At 39.7% G+C, this 25,473-nt stretch overlaps 1 protein-coding gene across 2 annotated transcripts in view; it reads right to left on the bottom strand.

Annotated features, from left to right (window-relative positions):
• The window catches only part of gabbr2 (gamma-aminobutyric acid (GABA) B receptor, 2), a 143,405-nt gene that overhangs the window by 37,527 nt on the left and 80,405 nt on the right, over positions 1 to 25,473 (bottom strand). For both annotated transcript variants that reach the window (XM_035528864.2, XM_035528865.2), the window contains exons 3-8: positions 22,903 to 23,073; positions 9,634 to 9,735; positions 7,385 to 7,450; positions 6,931 to 7,119; positions 6,447 to 6,689; positions 1,633 to 1,693 (exon numbers count right to left, since the gene is read on the bottom strand). In XM_035528864.2, the coding sequence (XP_035384757.1) occupies positions 1,633 to 1,693; positions 6,447 to 6,689; positions 6,931 to 7,119; positions 7,385 to 7,450; positions 9,634 to 9,735; positions 22,903 to 23,073 (832 nt within the window). The remainder of the gene's footprint in view (positions 1 to 1,632; positions 1,694 to 6,446; positions 6,690 to 6,930; positions 7,120 to 7,384; positions 7,451 to 9,633; positions 9,736 to 22,902; positions 23,074 to 25,473) is intronic.

The following is a 25,473-nucleotide window of genomic DNA, read 5'->3' as shown; positions in this document are numbered from 1 at the left end:
ATATATATATATATATATATATATATATATATATATATATATATATATATATATATATATATATATAATACTTAATACGTCAGGCCTTTGGTTTACATACCATATTTATGTTTTGAAACCACAAAATGTTGATATTAGGTTTTGTAGAATTTCAAATAATTATAGCAATGAACCTAGAGTGAGTTCTTCCTGTCCTCATTAACAAGAGGACAGTGATTCAGAACCTGAAGCACTTTGAACATACCATATGCTTGGCTGATTTAAGAGGTCAAATCAAATGCTTAGCTTAATCAAAGGGTGATCAAATCAATAACTAGTTTATCCCTCTGCCGCCCACCGCCTTATCCAGATGGAGGAGGCTGGGAGCCGTATCAGAGACAGACTCCCAAACTTAGGTCTGCCATCCCCTCCAGGATGGGGCATAGGCTCAGCACCTCATTACAAATGAGGCAATCATATTCAATCAGTTAGCCCAGTAAAAGAGAGGTAGGGTCATGTGTATGGGTGGGTGTGTGGGTGGGTTGGGGTGTGATACACAGAAGGAGGGAGCAGAGAGATAGAGAACAGTGCCTTATGCCAGTGTGGCTCTCTTTTGATTGTTCTAGTGGAGTAGAAGCAGCTCTCCGCTGCACTGTTGATAACATATTTTTTTTTTTTTGCCACTTATCTGCCAAACTGCCAGTTGCCATCGAATAGACAGCCAGTTCAATCACCCCACAGCTTAACAGGTCTCCCTGTCCTGCGGCTTTGCACACACACGCACACACACACACACACACACACACACACACACACGTAGGCGTGCGCGCATGTGTGCGCACACACACAAACACACACACACGCACACACACACACACACACACAGACACACTCAGACACAGACAATCTTTTTTCTCACAGACATACACAAACACACAGAAACAAACACAATCTCTGTCCTGCTCTCTGTTACTCTTCCTCTCTCAAACACAATATTTATTTTTCTTTCTCAAATACCCAAGTACACACAGACACAAACACACATTTCTCTGTCTCCCTTTCTCACACACCCACAAACACACACATAAACACAGACAGAATAATGACGAAAGACTATGGAGGATACCTCTGTGCAGAAAGCAGAAAGCAGAAAGGAAGGTCATGGCCTGTAGTTGTTATAGGCTAGAAGGGGGGAATCCCCTGCTCAGAGATTAAATCATACTCCAAGATTAAATCTCAGCTATCCAAACCCCCCATTTAGGCTTCCAGGAACACACTGGATTAATAACTGCTGATGCCAGAGTATTGGGATCGCTGACCCCATTAGACCATGCTCATGAACCCCATGGCCACTTTACCTCACGGCTCTGTAATGAATGGCACAAACAATGCCCAGATGTAGCACCGTGCCATGGCTATACAAAAAGATGCATAAACATATGGGTACACTGCTATGATCTTGCAGTTGACATCACATCAGTCTGGGTTCAAAATAAGACTTCCTCACACTGAAAATATATAATTTGATTTATTATGATTGGATGATATGACTATTTTCCCAAGTGTCTAAGCACTGTTTCAAACAGGCCTTGTGAATCAGAGTCCTCTACAAGTAATGCTTGTAACGTCTGAGGGAATTCAAGGTACACTTACCCTGAAACTGTGTGAACTTGATGGTTCCCATGCGCTCTCCATTCCTGAACATGACTTGACCCTGCAAAAACACAAAAAACATGCCTTCATATAAATTGTGAATGTACACGGGCAAACGTTGTGTCATGGACAGGCATGTTGTATTATTAAGAGTGAATTTCTACTTTGTTGCAGCCTCATTGATTCTTGGCACAGTGACAAACTTGAGGGTGTACCTACAGGTCTAGCATGGTCCATGCCTCTGGACCATTTATTAAATTAGAGGTCAGTAAATTGATCTCTTTATTGAAGCGAACATAATTAATAGCAGCAAAATTGATTTGCTAAATACTGAACGAATGTGAAGACTCCCTAAGGACATCAGACTGCACTGGTTTAGGATATGTCATCCCTTAGTGCCAATCAAAAACAAACAAAACAGAATATACCTAACTTGATTCTGGAATGTATGCTGACAAACACTTACACAGATAATGGGCTCAGGCCCCCACTGAGCAGAAAGAGTTAGTTCAGATTAGCTCAGACCATGGGCATCGTTAGGCCTATTTTATGGGGGCTAAAGCCCCCCCGCCCCCCTTAAATGTTCTTTATTCCTCCCATATATGCATACATTATTAGCATAAATCTTTAATAGTTCTCATTGATATATCTTATTCCCCATGCCACAGTGTCTCCAAATTCACAATATACTGAGTTAAAGGGGCACTAGGACCTGGGTGCTGCTGCCGTACAACAGCCCTGTAGCCTGAACCACAATTTGAGTCTGAAAGATTTAATGTTTGGGCAATCTGTGACACTGTTACCAACTGCTCTGTACTGCTTTGCTGAAATCTCAATTAGTTTATGTTGCATTATGTGTGAGAGAGATTGCAGCATTTAGGGCAGGTGTTAATGGATGATTCTTCTTAATTTTTGCTATTCTCTTGGGGGGCTTAGCCCCTGGCTCAGACCATTAAAACCTGACACAAAGCCCACCGAACATCATGAATTAATGGATGTTTGACAGGTGACTGCGGACAACTGACTAAATGAATAAAAAACAAGTACTCTAACTAGCAACCATAAAACCTCATTATTTTGCCAAAACATTGTCTCATGCCCTCATTAAATAAGTATTGTGTAAAGTCTGTGTATTATCTGGCTAATGAACCGTTTAGCTGGATTTGAGACTACTTGCTCCAGCAATATAACAGGTGAGAGGCACCATGGCAATGATTAGAAACTGATTAGTACCTCGGAAGAGAACAGAGAGCCCACCTCATCTCTCAGAATACCCTGCACTAAAGTGCACAGTAACCTGTAGCACCTTTATCATGCCCTCCTTCCATTTCTGATTCTCTGATGTGGCTGCTCTGAATGAAAGCTCATTGTAGTTAGAGGCATTACAGTGCAAGTCACACACACACACACACACATCACTTCGTTCACTGTCATTCCAAGTTACACGTGTTACTGAATAAAAGACTCAATCCACTCAGAAGAAATCCAGTTGTTACTTGTTCACAGCACTGATTACTACATTAAAGGAATAAACAGTTCTCTAATGTACAGTAAGCATTTTAAGTGAAATACAGTAGGTCTAGTGACAATGTTGCATCGTCTGCACCTGAGTTGTTTAGGCTGTAGTTACAAATGAAATCAAAAGCTTCAAGTTTACTACTGGGGTATTTCAATTTTAGGGCTAAATACAGAAAAGACTAAGTCACACCAGCTGACGGGTGGGACTTCTGAATGTCTGGAGATCACGTGTGTGTCTGTGAATGTGAAAAAGCATCTATGGGCCAAATCAGTGGTATGTTTTGTCTCCTTAAGGAACTTCTGTACTCATGTGCCATGTTACACATAAGTGCCTCAAACAAACCAGGCCTTTGTCAACAGCCTCTGGTATGATTACTGTATGGTTTTTTTTTGTGTGTAATAGTAATGTTTGTGCTTTATTTATATTAGATTCATCTTCTTACTGTGCCAAGTCTAACTAAAAATGTTTCTCCATATGATATACAGCCTTGACATCCTTATTGTACTGTACAGACCATATACCACTACCATATAATACGTCATAATGAAGTGATCTCATGATTTCACTGTCGATCAAACAGCAAGTATATTTGTTCCTAGCTGCCTGTAAGCACAGGTCACTACTGACTGCAAAATAGAGACCTGGACCTCCATGCCTGCTGGCAGCAAATGGCGTGAACCACCTGCTGCCCTACCAGCATGAGCACCGAGACCAATACAGCCCTAATTATGAGCCTAGTGTGCATTTACATGGGGCGGAGTGCAGGGTGATGATAGGGGGTATGTAAGCCCAATGTAGGTGTGAAAGTCTAATCAAGGCTCCACTCCCTTGCTCTCAAGTGTGCAGCAGAGCAGGACGAAATGTGCTGAAAGCCTGGGTGAACTCACGATGACGCTTGTGTAAGTATGGCGGTTCAACACCCAGCCCCACTCAATCATGTACCGACCCCTAAACATTCTATTAGTCCAAGCTTTATAATGGACACTTATAGCCAACCAGAGTATTAAAACAATGTTGTGTAAATTTCTGTACCATATATGTACCAAGTCTTGGCACCCCAATGTATGTACGTACCAAGTCTTGACACCCCCAAAAATTATGAACCAATTATCTGCACAATATTTTTATCTGCTTTTAAAACACTGCATATAAATGGATTGTAATGCAATAAAATGTTAATGCAGATAAACATACAAAAATAATACAATAAAAATAACTGTTATAACTCAATCAATAACTAGGTTATCATATGTGATGACTAGAACACCACAGGTTTGGTTCCCAAACCCCTCCTCTGTGTTCAATAAATAAATAAATAAAACATTGACCTACTCAACATGATGTTTCAAACATATTAAAACACAATACAGACCTAAAGTCTGGTAGAACAAAACTCCACCCACAACATAACAGTACCCTGCTAAATATTTAATATATTGTTGAAGTATTATTATATTATTTTCTTTGTGTGAAAACTAAGACTGTGACATGCCACTGTACATATGCAGACCTTTTTGATATAACTATGTTAAACAAAGCAATTTCAAACAGTGACCATTGCTTTTGACATTTACAAACAGTTGTACTGAAGAATAGGAAATGAATCAGCCTGAGGTTCAGTTTCAGAGCAGTAAAAAAATCTCTCTCATTGGCTCTCTTTCAACCAAAAGCTCAGAAGTGGTGCACGCCTCCACGTCTCATTCAGAGTGATCCATGCTCCCGAGAGGCTTGGCTAAGCTAATGTTTTACTTCCTGAAGCGTGCTGCCATCCGATCAATAGTCCTGCTTGGTGGTATCGGAGTCTTGACAGAGAGAGCGGAAGAAACAGAGTGTTCACCAGCACCACTCTGTATAGCCGTGTGCAGGGCAAGGAGAGTGCTGTCAGTAGCAATGACAGTCAGCAATGATAAGATGCATGGGAAAAAAAATGACCTTTGTTGGAATCAGTATAAACATGATTCCAAAGAGCAAACTTGCAGATTTCTGATATAAAGGCAGTTCTAATGGGACAATATATAGCTGACATTTGATGCTAAGTGTGCAAAGTACTCAGCAGGGTTGTACAGTGTGCTGCAATCCCTGTCTGCATACGCTAACACACCAGCTTGACACAAAGGCCCCATGCAGCATTTTATCCAAACTACACTGTTTCGATCTTTCCTGCTGACAGTGCTGCTCACTTCCTTCCCTGAAAGCTGTTTGTTTTGCTGCTGTGATTTCCCCTCCATTAGGCTGCAGTTCCAGGGAGGGAGGCTGTGATCACGCAGCCCGCAGCAAGTGTGCCATCAGGCCAAGTGTGCAAGATACTCTCCACAAATGAGCCAGAGAGAGGAGACATGACCTCTGGCTAAGAACTAAAGAGGGTCAACCACAGGAAAATCAGGACCAGTAATCATCCTCAGACATCATCCATGTTCCTTTGTCCCAAACTGGAGATCTCAATTTATGCTTTATTAGCTCTCGTACATTGCTCATTTCACTTGCAGCAGCTGTATTGCTTGCTTTTACATTTACTTTTATGGAAGTTTTTTCCCTAGAGTTCTCTCTCTATATAACATCCAGCAGCATCCTATTACTCTGGTCACAGATGCACTGCACACACACACACACACACACACACACACACACAAAAAACAAAACAAAACAAAACAAAAAAAACATGTCTGCAGGGAGGACAGTCACTGCATGCCAAATCTGTCCAGTGCTCACTCACTCTCCTTTGCCTTGGCTGCCTCTCTCTCTGTTTATTCTATACGATTTTGTGTTTGTGCTCCCGGCCTCGCATCCCAGGTCTTATACTCCCCACCCACCGGAAGCCCTGTCTACACTCCTAATATCTCACCCATGCATGTTGGCAGTGCCTCGGCTCCTGCTCACCAATCACAGAATGGCCTTTATAGTACTTGTGCCTTAGGAAATGTCACTTGCCTTCTCAATGCAAAACAGCATGCATACATCTTGCTGGCTGCTTCTAAAATGAGCCCTTTTTAGCGGGATTGCCTTGCAGTGATCCCAACTATTTGAAATCTGGGACCCTTTCGACAGGGGGATAACCCCCTAGGGAAACCCATTGTAAAAGAATGGATGTAATGTATAGAATCTCAGGCCTCTCTTTGGAGGAGATGTTTCCCAGGCTTTGTGACAGTGCAATAGAGATTGCTGTTATTTTCTTTAGTCCTGCAATTCATGAATTTAAATGAGGTTTCACAAGGAACATTGCAGTTCATTAGGGATCTAGCTGTTGGCCTAGCTTTCATACTTGTGCTGAGAGACTGACATGAAAACAGAGTCTCACCGTCACACCAAAGAAGTTGGTTTCGTTCATCACATCCAGCACCATCTTGCCCACCTCATGGTCATCCATGGTGGCATTGCGGTAGATGTTGTGCCTCTGTTTCTGATGTAGTAGCTCCATGACACGGCTCAGGGTCCTGGCAATCACCCAGATGCCATCATAGGCAAAGCCATGGAACTTGCTGGACTCGACCCCTTTCTGCTCCCGCTCCCTGTTGTACTCTTTTTCATACTCCTCAGGCGTCTGAAGATAGGGAAAAGCAGGCTTAGATGTGGCTGATGCTGCATGTGTATGATGTAATGATGTTTAACAAAAATTCTGCATGCTATGGATACATTTGTTTTGGTTGTCATTTCACCTCTACTTTCAACCTCTGTTATTTTTCTTTGCTTCTTGCAAGCTATGCAGTCACCAATCATATTTCATCACTTTTCCTTTCAGAGAAGGTTTTGATGAAATGAGGCAGAATGCAAGAGACACTCACACGTCCAGAGATTCCTTTGGTCTTTTTGGCACTGAGAGGCTCAAAGTCAACACTTATGTATCCGTTCATGGCTGTCAGAAGCTTCTTGGTGGTGCAGTTGGTAGAGTTTGCCTGCTCCCACCAATTGCCTTGGTACCATCCTGGGATGATCCACTGGTACTTACTGCCATACATGTTCAGGTTGTAGGCCTACAGAACACAAAATATGGAAGGCATTTATAGTACGGATTGAATATACACATGCTTCCTCCTCTAGTAAACACACAGAATCGGTTGTACTGACTTAAAAAATATTTCTAATGCTAACACAGGTGCTACACATACATGTTTTTATGTGAATGTTCACCAGGTTTGTCAATAATAATAATAACTCATAGGCTATCTCCAGAGACTTTGGAAGTATGGTTACTTCAGATAGTCTAAGTGACAAGGAGCTTTAGAAGAAAATACTCACACAACAGAAGACTTTAGAGGCCAGGTTCTCATCAAACTGACCAATGATGATCCTTACATCATTATCCTACAAAACCAGTATGAAAAAAGTCAACTCAACATGGTTTACATTGTAATGATAGAAATAAAAATTTACAAATGTGTCCACAAATGCTTGGTGAAAAGGTTTATTGATTCAGTGAATGGTGAAAGTAGCAAATGTATGTTTTACAAAAATGTATTCCTAGATTCATTCTATGCTTTCTCAGAGGTGGGAAGTGTACGGTTTCTAAAACTTGAAGAGGGTATTTATCTTCGCTGACCATGGCATTCCATCCATTACAGGACAGACATTAATGTCAGTCCTGACAATTGTTTGATATCCAAAAGGGGCAGAGGAGCGCTCTCCATCAGCAGCGTGAACACATGCTGCATGATTGAGTCAATAAATAATTCAGCCCACTCTCCAGAACTGTGTTTCCACCTCATCTGGCTGCACTTCACACAAGATCCATCTATCAGCAGTACTCTACACTGCAAAGAACTATAGAGTAGTGGTCCTCCACACAGTTACCACACCAGAAGACAGGTTAGGTGGAGAGATACAAGTTACAGTCCTTTCATGTTTGACATGTTCACTGCTAGTGCAGGCCCTATAATACTTTTTACTTCATAAAAGTATTATTTCTTAGACTTGTTATGATATTGTATGTACATGCACTGTAAGTGCAGATAGGAGGAGAGGTCACAGCTTTGATTTGTGTTAAAGCTGCTTAGAAATACATGTTAATACATTGTCTATTAATTACAACATGAACTTCAACTATAATTCATTCTGCTACATAGTTTACATTCTCACATAACTCCACAAAACAACAGGTATCTGTAGTGTATACCTTTAACATTCTAATATTTATACTGTATATCAAGATTCTCTGGTATCGGTGATGTAAAGTTTCATAGGGCCAAGTTAAATGTTTAGACAGGGCTGCTGTGCCCTTGGTGCTCGTAAATTAAACATTTTCATTGGATGGTTCCAGCTTCATATCTCACCATATTCTTTGTCATATACATTAATATTATGTAAACAATTTCAAGTGATGTGCCAGTCAAAACAATTTTCCAAGGAAGGAAAAGGTAACCAGGGTGGGCTATTTACTTTAGCCCACCTTTAAAATGAACTGTCAGAATGATACCAGATCCAGCACATCTTGTCACAACTGTGCCCTAATGAGCACCATCCATTAGCATCAGTATAAAGCCAGGGCCCCAGCTCTCTCCCTGCAGGGACATACAACCTCAACACAATACAGCAGATTTAGCACTAAACAGTGCATGTGTGTGGCCCATCATTCCCTACCCTTCCTCTCAGCACCTCAGAGAGTGTCCTCAAAAAGGGCCTCAACTACCACAATACCTCTTCAGTGCCACATTGGAGCCAGAATGCATGCTGGGAGATTTTGGAGATTTTGTGTGGAACACTCCTGCTTCCCTTTTCATGGCCTTTCTCTCACTGCCTGAAACCAAGACACTGGAAGGCCTGGCACAGGCCCCTTCAGTGGAAGCACTTAACCTGAATTTCCCCAGTTGCGGAAATACTTCCAACTGTTCTGGTGTACTGGCAGGGACTTGCCCCTGTCAAGTAAAGCCACTATCCAGGCCAGTGTGCCAAACTATTCATATCAAACCACTGCAAACTGTTTGTAATATCCAGGTCAATTGAGATGCAAAACAAGCCAGCACATCTCTCTCTGCTACTGCACTCAATCCTTTCAGTCAACCTTTTATTATGTCAGAATCTGCACACAGCAGAGCCACTGTGAGTGGTTACCCAGTGTGGAGTTTTTACCCTCTGAGAGTGGATGTCAAAGGGTGAAAAATCCAGGGTGGCAGAATTTGAAGGAACATTTCTACTGTGATTCTGTTATCTGGAGAATTGGGTCCATAGATGTACAAAGTCAATTCAGTAACAGGAGCTGGTTCAATGGTTTCACGGCAACAGGGAAAAATTGCTGGGAGAAAATGACTGTGAAAATGGTTAGGACAGAGTGGAGGAAAGGGAAAAGAGAAATGAGATATATCGCATATAAGAGGGGCAGGTAAAATACTTCAGACAGACAGACAGATCTGCCTTTCACTCCATTTTAATATCAGTCAAAAACACACTTTAATATCATTTTGCCATAAATGGCGAACAAGTTTATTCAATGTAAGTGTATAATGTTAGCAAGGTAGACAGACTCTTAATGGACTTTGTTTGAAGCTCCTTACCTTCAGTTTCTTTACATTAACACAGGGGTCATTAGAAAAGCTCTCTGTGTCTGCTATCTGGATATTTGCCCTCTCAAGTTCATTGGTCAAATCATTGCGTACCTGTTAGAGAATGAAAGAAATCAAAAGCATGGATTAGATATGGGCAGTAAAACAATCTCTGATATTTGATTTATATCTATGTACATTTCCTCTGTTCGCATTCACAGCATGCTGATGGCTATGAGTCTGTTCTCCAGTGGTCCCCTGCTCTGGATATGACTCAGCTTTGCTTGCATTGCCTCATAAAGCCATCGTGTATGGTTGTCAATGAAAACTCATGAGAAATTCACCATCTCACAAACAGGAAAACAATATCCACCACATGCAGAATATGACCTGGAAATCAGTCATATACTTTTGAAAAATTTTTTGTGTGTGTGTGTTTGTGTAGTGGTGTAAAAAATACAATAAGACTTGTTACTTTGCAAATAAGAAATCCCCAGAACAGAATCCGAAAGGAAGACATCCACATGATATATGGATCACAAATACTGCTTTAATAGGCAACTTCACTCTGAACATCAGACAACGCAGGAAATTGGATTAGGATCGATCACTGGACTTCGTTTTCCTCCTCCTGTACTGGACTCCATCCATAACTTTAGTGCCTTCACAGTGACTTTAGTGCCTTTCAACTTATTAGATAGGAAAGTGGAAGTAGAAGCATGCTAACTTTAGACACACACTGAGAAAACTCCCTTTTCCAAACTCGGATTTAAGGCCTTGGATATAGGAAGGGCAGGGTGCAAACACATTAGATGGACTTGTGCATCATCAGAGGGATGTGCCTCAGGGCTCATCTGCAAGGGAATCACAGTGTGGAAAACTTGGAACAAAGGAGCACTTGTGACCTGCTGTTTTATTTGACACTTGAGTGCAGGGGTGTAGCTACTGAACCTGCAACTTATTTTCCAGACTTTTACAATGCCAGCGCTGAGTGCTGCTGGCTGCTTGGCTATATTCTCACCACATTTATATTACACTCCCCTTCATGCCTTTCTGTTTTAACATCTTTAAAAAAAAAACCATGCATTAATAACATTTTTGCATTAATTCAGAACACCTTGCTCCCCATCTCATTTCTTTTTTTTTTTTGCTAATGGGGTCAGACATGTACAGGCAGTTGACTCAACATCTTTTTTTTTTTACCTTTCAATTTGTTAATAACGTTGACTGTTTGATTTGACCTTTTTGAAATAAAGCATTGTCTTGGGGTCTAGTTCTTTTCAGCTTGCTACGGTAGCATTAGCTAGCTAGCTAGGTGTATATCTGCAAGCGTTGACTTCCTCCAGTGTTGGCAAACAAACAAACTAGCTAAGATAAGTTACATAGCTTCCTTGCTAGCTATTTAGTTTGTCGAAATGTTGCCGAAGCACTTGAGGTCTACATTTGCCGCGGGACTATTAACATGTTGTTCGTCGTGTCACATTAAATTAATGTGAACGACATCCTGCAGTTAGCTAACATAATAGGTGATTATTAAATACCTCATCTTGAAGGACTAAATAATGAAGCCATGGTTAAGATGTAAGGTCATTTAGCTAGCTTACTAGCATTAAATTGTAGCTATTTTGCTAGCTAACTTGCTAACATGTAATGAAGAAATTAAGAGTCTCATTCCAAATCGCGGTTGATGGAAATGAAGGCACATGGTTACCGATAATGGATAACTAGTAAATGTATAAACATTCTTCAGTTATGTCGTGTTTGTCTCAGCATTAAGAGAGTGCTCGTGCACTAACATAGCCGAAGTTTGGTTGGGGATACTGTATACTGGTCCCCATAGCAGTATGGAGAATAGTACCCAGTATGCGACAAATGCAAACCATACTTCAAGGCTATGTGAATGTAAGCAGCTCTGTTCGATATATACTGTATACTGAATATTGGTCGCCACAGTAGGATGCAATAAAGCCAAACTACATGGTCACATGAACGTATGAAGGTTCCAAACACTTGAGAAAGGTTTTCCATTGCTGTTGCATGACAGGGTGCAGTACACAACGAAAATGGCTCTGGTCATGTACTGGAGAATTTGGCAGAAGTAGTATGTCATCTGGGCATCTTTCGTGTACTGGAAAAACTCAACTCTCAACTCATGTTTCAAAATCTGAGCCGGTCTTGCAGATTTCCCCTTTGTAACAATTGAAGGATTCAACCTTTTCTCTCACAGGAAGCTGCCCAGATAATTATGCAGCCTCTTGTAATATCAAAGATAGACTACTGCAACTTGCTGGTCTTCCTCTAAGAGTAATCAGACCTCTATAACTTGTCCAGAATGAAGAAGCACAACTGGTTATCAATCTTCCAAAGTTCACACGTCACTCTGCTGCTGGGTTCCCTTCATTGGCTTCCAGTAGCTGCCCGAATCAGATTTAAAATCTTAATTCTTGCCTACAAAGCCAAACATGGACCAGCCCCTCTATACATGATGCCAGTGGTCAATGCCCAATCCTTACTTTGAGTACTACAAATCTCAAGGATGGCTCGGCTTGAAACACCATGCTTCAATCTCATGGAAGACAAGCAACAAGACTATTCTCTGTCCTGGCTCCCAGATGGTGGAATGAACGTCCGCTGGCTGTCCAGACCGCAGAGTCCTTTTCAGTCTTCAAATGCAGAATGAATACCCATCTATTTGTGGAATATTTAAATGACCACTGATCCTGCACCCATATTGAGTAACTGAAACTGAAGTACTTATTGTAGGGTATTGTTTATTGCATTTATTGTTGTTTTATAGAGCTTATGTGTTTTGCACTTCTAGGCATCAGCATTGATGCCTGGTAAATATCCCTGTATTTCAACAGCATTCTAGTTCAGTGGTATCTTGGACTCAATCCTACTGTACTGGCTAGGATACATTCTCTGAGCACTTTTGTATGCCATCTGCAGTATGCGACTAAAATAAAATTTTACATTTACATTTACGGTATTTGGCAGACGCTCTTATCCAGAGTGGCTTACAATCAGTACACAAGTAGTAGCTATATAGTAGGCTATTTTGAACATAGCCTTTGTTTGGCATGTGGTAGCAGGAAGTGGCCAATATGTCATCCAGAAATGACAACTTGATTGTGGTACTTTGCATGGCAGGTGTCACTTGAAACATGCCTGCTTCTGATGACATGTATTTTAAAACAACTCATTTGAGTGATTGTGCATAAGATAATCCAAAATGTGCAATTTGTGGAAATGTAGATAGTTTAAAATGTTTTTTGTTAATTGTTTTTCTGTGTGGACAATTCTATCTGACAATTAGCTAGCTAATCCTAAACATTTAGCTAGCTCTGACATAGCAGAATGCTATGTGACAGTAACAGTAATAACAGTAACAGTTGTGGCAACAGTTGAGCCACTTGAATTCTATCAGCATCTGCCTCTCAGGAGTGGCACTAGCCTTTTAAGCAGCAGGCCGATCATCAGCATCTGCCTCTCGGATCTAATCACCATGAGTTGCAACTTCACCATTCTCCTTAGGTAGCTGCCAATAACAGTGGATTCCACATTGTTAGACGATTGGCACCTGCCTTTGACTCAGTACAGGTTTTAAACTCTACGGCCACTCGGCTGTGTTAGCCATAGCTCCACCATCGACAATCAAGATGATTCTAGTTAGCAATAACTTTAGTAGAATGCTGTGTGACAGTAACAATAACTTGAATTTTGGCTATAGGAAGCTTTGTTCTGGGTCATAGGCTACAGTGGAAGAATGAATTAAAAGAATGTGTTATCAGTGTGTGTTCATTTAATCAAGACCATCAATGTAATTATTAAATCCACAATTAAAGTGGGCTTGTGCTGGTTTAATTTATATAATTTAAAAAAAAATTTGAATAGCCTGCTTATTTATTGTGTTGGATATTGTAATTTATTTATTTTGCAAACATGGGTTTGGTGGTGACTAACATTTTAACAAAGAAATACCTTATAAATATCTCCCTTTATATGTTCTATTATTTGTAGTTCTCCTGTTTTTTTGACATGGATGTCCTTTAAAACATTTAGGCCTACCAAGATATAAACCCCAAATATCAGCCCACTGTGGAATTCACATTAAAAATCTAAAAAAAAGTTACACAATTGAATCTCTGAGGCAGTAAATTTAATGTAGTGGAAGAGAAATAAGTCCAATTGTTAGATTCCATAAACCCTGTGAGACACCTCCTGCAGGGAAGCAGACTTGCAGACTTGAATTCGATCTCCCAGAAATGACCTGAGAACGTGTACTATATAAATTAAATAGATTAGTTGTTATTGAGTCATTCACAATTATTGGAGCTCAACAGTACAGAAAAAGCCCTTCAAGTTCAGATCATGTGATAATATAAACACTATTAGAGAAAGTTTGCCACAAACTAGACCTGCTGAACCTTTGTCATGTAGCTATATTATGTGAATGTTGTCACCACTTCCAAACTTAGGTTTTCCAATACTAATAATAGTTAATCCATAACTTTGTGCTCATACTAATGAATGTGATTCTCTATGTCTCTAGCAAGTTGCAAATATCGACCTCATGAGCCTATCCTATGAGACAACGTGATTTGGCAGGTGTCATTTAAATGTCACGAGTGAAAGGCAGGTGCCACAAAGCCAAAGACTTACAATGCCGATGGCTGGTGCCACTTGCGGTGGTTCAGTTCCACATAGTGATGCTGATAATCAACAGATATTCATCCAATTTCTAATAAGCTATATCTCAACTAGGCTAATGGCCTAAATAATGGTTAGGTTACAGTTAGGCAACAAAATATTTGGCCTGGTTAATAGCCTAAAATGAACCAGCAAAAGACTACTCTTCTTGTGGATTTAAGAATTACGGTAACTGCCTTGATAACATAACGCTACATATTTTGATAATACATCCAATGCCGATGGTTTTGAATTGCTGTTGCCCGGTAGCACATACCCAGATTTCTTCTAAAGTCAGCTCTAATAATTTAGCTAGCTAAGTGTTGGCCAGAATCGGCCACCCAGCAGAACAATCAGTCAACAAACAAAATTTAGCCTATAAACCATCTACATTTCCACAAATCCTTCACATTGCACTGGACAGGAGCACACCACAACTAGCAACTCCTATAATTTTATGCCGCCATAGGAAATTTGTCTGCGAGAGTGAAGTTGCTTGAAATGTTTGGTGTAAGGCCAGTATAAGCAAGAGAATTGATCAACTGTTGGGTCAACCAAAATTTTTTAAACTGGGGAAGGCAAGCAATACAAAAATTAATATTTTAATAGGTGTATGAGAGGATACCATACATTATCCATTGTTTTAGAGTGTGCATGTAACAATACCTGTTACGATATCTGTAACGGTTATCACTAAGTGTCTGCTTGTTTCTGTATAAGTGTGATTGTTGGTAAATAGTGAACAATATAGGAACTACAAAGGATTGTGGATTTGGGGTGCTGGTCTAAAGCTACAGGGAGATGAGTGTGATGTGGTGAAATACATAACACATTTACATAGTGTCCTACCAGATGAACCCAGTTTAAAGAGGACAAATAGAAAGCACTGTGACTGAAAAAAGGATGTGGAGCACAGAAGCAGGTGTGAGCTACTGCAGCATGTTAATTTAATGTAACTGTAACTATTAATCTCTTACACTCAATTAGATAATAAAACACAATGTAAAACACTGGACCAGCCATCACCATCCAACTGTAGAGTTTTACCCTTACAGTCTTTATGCTGTCATGGTTTATAGGGATCCAGCCATTTGCCAAATCAAATGAGCTTGTTTGTCTCTGAACACATCTACTGATGGCTACGTTATAAATGGCAGGGCATGCTCCGGTGCTGTCTTGCTCTTTTACCTCCTAGTTTTTTGAAACGCACAGTGCTCCATCATGTCTCCTCCAGTTCTCCACCCCCCACAGCCCTGTCTCATGAAACTAACACATAAATAATGTTGAGACATCAGAAGGTGTCTGTGTGCCAGGTAGAGTTCGCTCTCCTGGCTGGATAGGGTTATGAGGGTAGACAGAGGACAGCAGCCGCATAACAGTGCTTGCCGCCAACAAACGTCATTTCAGCTAGTTATATTAATACCAGAGATCTCTTTGATGTTCACCCAACAGGATTCTCCACACCGGGGGCATGTGGACAGCTTATTGTGCGCAGTTCATAATACATCACCAATTTATACCAATAATGAGAAAACTAAGCTGTCATATAACCAACTAACCATATTATAATAAGTAATAGTTTTGTGAATCCCATAGCTGTTATTGTTTGACTTACAAGTGCAAGCTTATGTAACTAACTACCTGGCTGTGTTGCCTTTGTTACATGAAAAAAGACTGAAAAGAAAGACTGCTGTTCAGTCCCTGCTCTGAGCTCGCACTCTGTGTAGCCAACCCCCACTTGTTTTCCCACTTAATTTCTTCACGTTTTAAGGCAAAGTTCTTTCAACTGGAGTATTTTGTCCTTAATGAAAGAAAAGTGCTGAATATACAGCAACTGTGGGATTTGAAAGGTTGTCAGTTTGCTGTGAGCACTGAAAGATCTATTCACAGTATTCATCAAATATACATCTTCCTTACCTTGAAGCAAATTCCCATGTCTAGATCATGATTCTGACACATAATTGAGCATATTTAGATCTTTAATTAAGACCTCTAATGATGGGAAAATGTCCAAACATTTCATTCCCTTCATTTTCTCAGCTAGGCTTTAAGATATCCCCCCTCCCTCCCTCCCTCTCTCTCTCTCTCTCTCTCTCTCTCTCTCTCTCTCTCTCTCTCTCTCTCTCTCTCTCTCACACACACACACACACACACACACACACACACACACACAAACCCTTAATCCACCACTCAGAGGACATGAAATTAATGTAAACAACTTTACAGACAACCTAGATCAATAGAACTTGCTTTTGCTCCTCAGAAACCATAAGCACTCAGATCTAGACAAGACATTGTGTTTCATATCTCCACAGATAGCAGTCCACTACCAAAATAAATAAATAAATAAATCAAAAATCTAATATGACAAATAACCCAACATCTATAGCATGTATTGGTTGTCTGGACTGAGAGAGAAAGATTGTTTGACCTTTATTTGTGTTTGATTTTGTGTCGCACAAATCCCCATGAGCAAATTCATGTGGACATCTGAAAAAAGGGCCTGTTTAGGCTGCTTGGGTAAAAAGAGAGGGACCATGGGAAAGTGCTGGTGCACCCACCTTCTCATGGGTCAGTAGTCATGCTTTTTAATCCACAAAGAATGTGACACACTCTAGCCCAAAGCAGAAGCAAATGGCAAGGGTTGGTTGTATGGCTGTGGGTCAGGTTATATGGCTGAGAGTGTGGTTGTAGGCCTTTTTGTTTTGACTATGAGTTAGCCCTCCCACTGAAACAATCACAAATGTGTGCGAAATCACAAATATGTGCAAGGTACACACGCCTATCCATACAAACACAAAAATGAGGTGAACTTCTGCATTGGTCATCTCCTTAGGGAATGCAGTTAGCTTTGGTAACCCAGAATGCTTATGTTGCTGGAATGTTTAATTACAGATCAAACAAGAAGAAACCCCAGCACACATGCACATCTCAAAATGGAGGCCCATTACCAAAATAAGTTGCATATAGTTTGGGTCAGTAATGCTGCACCTTAGTGTAAATGAATATATATATTAAAGACTATGAATTATGATTATGAATTATAATTATGATTATGAAGCCCTATTTCAAATGCATTACCACAATGTATTCTTTTAGCATTCATGCATGTGTGTACATATGCCTCTATGTGTGTTAACGTGTTTATTAATGTTGGGCCTATGCTACACATAAAGATGCACAAATATTCTCCTACAGTCAATCCCCAGATTTGTATTTGCACTAAGCAATGTGCAAATTAGGACATAATTCACTTAATTTATGGTACAGCCCCTCCTCCCAAACGTCTCCCTGTCTGTGTGTGCGTGTGTTCATTCGCCATGCACTCCCTGTGTTTCACACCTGCTCCTTGTTGTGTATTGTTAATGTGTGAGCATATAAGTCTTTTGTTTAAATGTGAATATTGTTGGTGTTTAACCATATGCCGTCCTTGTTTTGTGTCAGAATAAACGTGTCATTGTGTTTTGCAAGAATCTTCCCCACATCCTACTCTGCCTCCTTGTGTTACAACTACTGCATATCCAAATGGCACTTTATTACTAAGAGTGACTATGTATAAAAATGTGGGTTAAAAGAAAACAATTTACAACAAATTCCAACAGCAGAGATGATGGAATACAAATTCAATATGGTTGTATATTTAGTAATGCACTGCATGTGCAGTAGCCAAAGATCATTTGTGAAACTAAATTATAATCTCAGTCATGTCAGCCTGTCTTATGTTTATGTTTTCTAATTTGTATAATGTAAGCAAGGTAAAAGTGGGTCCCACCCCTCCCTGTTCTCACTATTTCTCTCTCAGCATCAGCTTCATGGGTAGCTATTTTTAGGCAGGGTTACTGGTTACTGAATTACTACCCACTGTGCCTGGCTGTGTTGTCACTGACTGACGTTGGTGATAATGGAGAATGATGAAATTTGCACTCTTGAGGGGGTAAAGGGAGAGAGAGACAGAGACAGAGAGACAGCAGTAGATTCACAAAATGCTGCCATTGGCTAGCTTTGGTCAGCTTTGGTCACACACACACACACACACACACACACACACACACATAATCCTACCCACTGTGCAAAGCCTAACAAATAGACTTAATTCCACATAGAGGCCCTAGTCATCTAATCTTTCTGCACATAAAAAGGTGGATTCGGGCTTAATCTGCAAAATGGCACACTGAAGTGTGATTTAAAACAGCCTTAAATCCATTTATTGATAGACACCACTGTCAGCCACTGACATGATGTGACATTAAACACAACACAGGAAAGGAGAGAAATGATTTCATGGAAGTAACTTGAATTAAATCATGTACATATGCATGTGCGCCCTCCATCAAGGTATACATTGTCAGTAAATATTTTGTGAGACTTGCAGAAGGCATTGAAAGGTTTGAACACTAGATCCTGTTGTGATCTTTAACAAGGACACATAGGGATGGGTCCTTGGCTTCACATGGACATATCATTGCTTCTCTGTTTAGTATCTATGAGAAGACAGAGATAGTGACTCTAAAAAGATATTGGGCTCAAAGATCAACTAGCTGTTTACAAGAGGCTTTTATCAAATCCTGAAGACGCTTCACAGCTTAGATGAGAGACATTTTCTTTAACTGTCTTTTCAGAATAAAGATTATCTTATTTTATAATGATGGTAGAATCTGGGAAATAAAACACTGGTACAAAAGAAAATAAAACATTTAGCAAACACTCAAGTATTCAGGGATCTTTTCTTGCATAAAGCAAAAATGCTGGAACTAAGAGGATTATTCTCAATTGCTATACGAACGCTACACACTCACTTCTCACCTTAATAGAAATTTGGATTTACCACAATCACCTTGCAGGTGTATAGTTAGAGACTATAGCTCATATTTTGCCATCAGGCGCACGGGACCATGTGAAAGCTCCAGCAACACTGCTGTGCCTACACCCTCACTGGTGCAATACCCACAAACATGCAACTACCATGTCACTAACATACCAGTTCTAGGAGTGCCACTGCTGTGTTGACCAAATGTTCACCACCCAAATAATATCCGCTCATCAGTGGCCCTGTTGTTAGAAACTGACCAGTGATAAACTGGATAGAAGGTGGCTGACAAATTTTGTATGACAACAGATTGGCTGTAATTGTTTACAGGTTTACATATCCAAGGGGTCAAATGGATAATGAGTCTTTATACATGGTGTAAATCAATTCCATTTAACAGAACAATTTCTTGATCTCTAGGTATGGAAGGATCACTGTAAAATCATACTCAAGTAAAAGTACAGTTATTCCTGACAAAACAAGCTAAGATATGATTAAGGTAAATGTTTGTTTCTACTTAAGTAAGAGTACAAATGTACTTTTTTAGAAATACACAGAGTAGAAGTACTTTTTTGTATTACATAAGTGAAAAAATACAAGTGTAGCTTACACATTCTAATGATTATCTAATTACTGTTCTCTTAATGGCAGTTTGGTTAGAACATTTTGACAATTAAAACTTCATAAATATTTATCATGTAACGCCCCCTCCTCAACTCCTCCCCAAAGCCATGTAGCCTGTCAGCACATGGGCTTTGTGTTTGTGTCGTCTTGGTTGTGAATGTGTGTCTGTTTGTGTGTCTTTCCCTTCATTGCCATGCCCCTATCTTATTAGTCAATCATCCATTTCACCTGTCCAAAGTCACAGTCCTTATTGATGTGTATACTAAAGTCCCTGTGTTGTTAGTTGTGATTTGTCCGTGTTTGTACATGTGTTACATGCAGTCCGTGTTGCTGGTTCGCTTTTCTTGGAGTGCTACATGTTTCATGGGTTGTAATGTCTATTGTCATTTATAGCTGTTCTTCATGTTTTGATTTTAGTTTTGTGTTAGTGTTAATAGTCTGTCAAGGAGACTCACCATGATGCCCTGCTTTCTTGTTGCCTAACAGTCACAAACTACCTATTTGAGAATGTAAACAAATGTACAGAAACATATTTCATACCTACGCTGCCTCTTATTGTTACTCTTATCAAAGTAACATTTCCAGTACCTAAAATAAGACACTAATTCATCTGAATTCCATTCTGATTGTATGACCATGCATGTTCAGAGACTAAGCAGACTAAGGAAGTGTCACAAATATATTTGCTCCTGTGTTATTATTGTGTTGCAGATGTCTCATTTTACCATAAACCGTACACAAATTGGTGTTAACGAGAGAGTTGGATGGAAACAAACCCACTTCCTCCCTGAATTTATGCAATACAGGCTTAAAGGGAAAAGCTTTAGTTTAAAAATAAGCAGATTTCTGTAAATTCTTTTAGAATTTGTGCTGTACAGCTTGGCTCAGTTGAAATCCTTTCACTGATTCCACAGAAAGAGTAAAAAAATCAATTAAAAAGTTAAATTAAAAGCAATTGAAATGTAGTAAATAAATGTACAGCTGATTTAAACATTTTTATCATATAAAATCATATAAAAAATATGATTACAATATAAAAACTTCTCAATTATAGCAAAGAAAGTATTTGTATTTCTTTGTTTTTAGCCCGGCTCATATCTAGTGTAGAAGCTGAAGGGAATTCTGCAAGATCATGATACGTGATAATGGCACCAGGTTGAAATTTTACCTCCTATGTGATTGGAATATGTTAGCTTTGTTCAAACTTAAACCATTAAAATTAAAAGTCATCTGAGCAGTTCTTTCACATTTCCCTTGTTTTGCAGACTGATCCCTGTGGTTTCAATGCCTGCAGCTGGTACAGCATGACCAAGCACAGTAGAGTTACTTCTTCAATTATCCTTATCAAATTAAGTGGCCCCGTGTCATACTAATACAAGTGCTTTCTCAATCCCCACACAGATGCCTAGCTAATCTAATTTTGTTTTAGAAGCTGATACTTTTATATGATTAATCATAACAAAAACAACATGCATTTTAATGTGGGCTCACATGGCAGCAGCCTGAAGTGAAAGCAAGCCAAACAACAAAGTAATGAAGAGGTGATTGGTTTTTATGCCTTGGACTACTCCCCCTCTATTCATTTATTAATAATGAAAGTTTTTTAATTTTCTTGATTTGATTTCTATATTTATATTCTGGTAAATATTGGTTTGACAAACAGAATAGATCAAATATGAGAAATACAAACACACACACACACACACACACACAAACACACATCCAAATCTTTCACACCAGGACCCCGATGGGGCTACTTGGACAAGACCTCAAGGGTTTTTGTGATTTGGTTTCTGAAGACTGCAGGTCCTAATGGCTTTACCCTTCATCTGATCACTGCCATTCCAATTTGAGTGTGGAACTTCAGATCATGTTCTATGTTTCTTTCCTCTTTCCCCAGGTTCCCTAGTTAGCAACCTCTCTGGGGCCTAATCATTAAAATTTAAATATATGCAACTTAAATTTTCTGTGCAAATCACAACTCTTACCAAACCTAAGAAATGACCATAGAAACTTTAGTTATGGTTATCATTATTTCTAATTTTAATGCAACCACACATGGGCTGCTTTCATGCTATGAAATGTCACATCTTGCTGAGTAGCTGTCCACCATGCTCTAGCAAATAGCTGAGGGTGGCAGTATGAACTAGCATAATGTGCAAATCAGGATTGTAGAGCCTTCCCCTGGTAGGCTGATGGGATCAGGCCCTTCCCTACTGTCTGGTTAAGCTTTGCAACTCCATCATGGTAACTAAGATAAAGGGATTTACTCTTTACGCTCCTCTGTCAGAGACCTTTTTTCTTTTAAATATCCCCACAGCCCATACATTGTGTTAAGATAGCATGTTCTGAAAACTCATAATCAATCAGTGCTATCAAGACATTTTCATATTTTCAAATATTTTCATATATTCTTGTATCTTTAAAAATATTCTTTGATTGGTTACAACCTAGGTCCTTTTTTACAGGATGGGCAGAGCCATGTAAGTTTATGTAAGTTTTGGTTCTCTGTTATTAATAGCATAATAAATGACTTGCAACAAATTACTAATCTCTACATGGTCATAACATAATACAGATATGGTACATAATGTTGTTAAAAGCATTTCTACAGAATGTTGTATGATGACCAATAAACTGTATTCGTCACTCTTGGACATTTAATTTCCCCAAAGAGAGGGCCTATAGGCAACAGATGGGGTTCACAAATGAATAAACCGGAGAAAAAGATCCCTGGCATAGAAAGCAGCAAACGTACATCTGCTGAAAAAAGCTGACCCAATATTTGTGTAAATGTCCACAAGATTTATTAACCAAAGTATCATGAAATGTCATAAAGTGCCTATAATCTTAATATGATACTATTTTAGTTAAAAGTTATCTAGGCTCTGTAACCATCAAATACAAAACAGATGCTCTTGAAGTGTGGATTTGCAGGCCTGCTTTCCAGTTTCACAGATAAATCCCAATTTCCTTCTTTTTTCCTTTTTTCATATCACAGTTTATGAAGACAGGGCATGAACAAAAATGTTCCATCTTTAATTTTCACTGTTCACTATGCACCATACTTCACTTCATCTTCCATTTATGAACAACACTAATTTAATAGGATTCTCTGTGAGTTACACAACTCAGTTTCAATGCCGGTTGCTCACACTGACCTCAGAGAATCTTTGCACATCCTGGGTCAAGGTCCCCACTCTTCTCCAGTTGTAGTAATTGAGGAACTTTACCACAGCTGGATTCACTGCATTGTCTGAGGGAACTGTTCTGAAAAAGTTTGGGTACTTTTTCTTATCGGCCAGGACAGGAGTTGTTGCTGCAAAAGACAGCTGGGGGGGGGGGGGGGGGGGGGGAGAGAGAGAGAGAGAGAGAGAGAGAGAGAGAATATGGATTATTAAAGGCCAGACCACTTAGAATTATATCCCCACAATAACCAAACAAGACAAAACACAAGAAAACCTAAATAAAGCAGCTGGATATACACCCAGGGTTCATATCAAGCCTTTTGTTCAATTACACTGATATCAGAACATAATCATATAGTAAGTAAAGAAAGCTCCAGGTTTGAGGCATAGGTCCATGTCCCTCAGTTTTCTGCTTGGCCTTTCCATGCTGGACTGAGTGTGATGAGGCAGGCCAACTCCTCTGTGTCAGGGACTCTAGGAGTCCAGAGCGCAGGTGTGAAGAAATCAACACACTCACACATCCCTATAAAAAGACAGCTCTCACACCTTCTGAGGGTACCAGTGGTGATAGGAGCTGCGAATGTTTGCACCAATGACAGTCAACCTCAGCTGACTAGCTTCTTCTTTGTCTGTGTGTGTGTGTGTGTGTGTGTGTGTGTGTGTGTGTGTGTGTAATAAAGGATGTGAAATTTGGATTATTGAAATCTTAAAAATACTTGCATTCCCTCTTAGGGCTGCATGTATGGATTTAGATTAATTCGGGCCTTCTTTCCACTTTAAAATGGAACCTAAGAAATAAATGACTGAAATTAATGAGTTGAAGTTTCTTTTAACTACACCTTCCATTTCCTGTCAAACATTTCTACTTCAAGCATGCTAAAATCTATTTGTGTTCAGGAAAAAAATTAAACGGATGTACAGTATAAACTTTGTAAAGACCCAAATTATCACTTTCATGTTGTCAGACACTCTTTCATGTTGTCTCTTAATGCTGAAAAATGGAGTGTGTTTTCAGCATTAAGAGAATCAAAAACCGAGTGATGCACGTCACGGAATGTTTCTTCTGACAGCCCTCGCTCAACAGATTAACATTTGCTCCTCAGGGTATAATGCAGCCCCAAGGTTGTTAGTCTCTCATAGATAAACATATGGAAATTCTTTGGAAATTCTTCAGTTTTCCGAATACCAAAGTAGCTTCATGGTTGTTTGGAGAGAACATTTTTTGCTTACAGTCATGAACTGTTTGTGCAGTGCTGTACATCCAGTTCTGACAACAAAAAAAATGCATTACTGTACATAAAGTAAATCAAACCTAAAGGTTATTGTGACTTAAGTCAACCTTCCCATATTTAAAAAAAACCAATCTGATAATCTTATTGGAGTCAGTGACTTATTTAATTTACAATCAGACTTTCACAGAGTGAAGATTTCCACTTTCACTTTTCCTTAAGACCACAGAGACTGGCTTTCAAACTCAAATAGGTGCCATTGGTCACAATCAAATAAGTTATAAGTTAAATTACCACCCTCCCCACATTGTATGATCAGAAATGGAATGGAGTTGACCTTTAGCCTGCAATATGTTATAGCTATGACCATGCTGGCCTGAAGTGAGATTTGAGCAATGTGGCTCATCTGCTTTTATTTCTGGCAGATTTGATAGGAGACTCTGACCATCCTGGCTTACTGACTAGGCTAAATCAGTAAGAGAGAACCACAGCCATTTCAGGCTCCTGAGTGACAGTACACACCACCTGTTCCTTTTGTAGACCTGATTCTCTCTCTCTTTTCATTTTCTCAATTTAAGAACAGCAAAGTAAGAAGGCCTTCAATACACTATACTATATGTACAAAAGTATGGATACCTCTAAATCATTGAATTCTGGTGTTTCATTCAGTATCACTGCAATATAAAATCAAGAACCTAGCCATGCAATCTGCCTTTGCAAATATTTGCGCATGAATGTGTCATTTTAAAGAGGTCATGTGGTAATGTAATAGGATGCTATCATTGCAATAAGTCACTTTGTGAAATTTCTTCCCTCCTAGATAATCAACTGTGAGTGATATTATTGAAAAGTATTTAGGATCCACAGCAACTCAGTCATAAATTGGCCGCTCACGTAAAGTTACAGAGCAGGGTCGCCAAGTACTGAAGTGCACAGTGGGTAAAAGTCATCAACACTCTGCTGACTCAATAACTGCAGAGTTCCAGACATCCTCTGGCATTAACTTCAGCACAAAAACTGTGCGCTGGGAGCACAGGTTTCCATGGCCAAGCACCTTACATCACCAAGCACAATGCCAAGCGTCAGATGGATTGCTGTAAAGGATGCCACCACTGGACTCTGGAGCTGTGGAAATGTGATGAATCACACATCTCTATCTGGAAGTCTAATGGACAAATCTGACTTTGGCAAATGTCAGTAGAAAGCTTTGTGCCAACTGTAAAGTTTGGTGGAGGAGGGATAATGTCAATCCGGTGTCACAATCGTCCCTCCCTGGCATTCTGGTTCCCACGGCAACACTATCTGATTTGTTTAC

This window comes from Electrophorus electricus, chromosome 2, assembly GCF_041902795.1.
Source record: "Electrophorus electricus isolate QZ-2024a chromosome 2, ASM4190279v1, whole genome shotgun sequence".
In the NCBI taxonomy this organism is placed as follows: domain Eukaryota; kingdom Metazoa; phylum Chordata; class Actinopteri; order Gymnotiformes; family Gymnotidae; genus Electrophorus; species Electrophorus electricus.
Note: the sequence above shows the minus strand (reverse complement) of the source record. Positions and strands in the feature narration are given on the sequence as shown.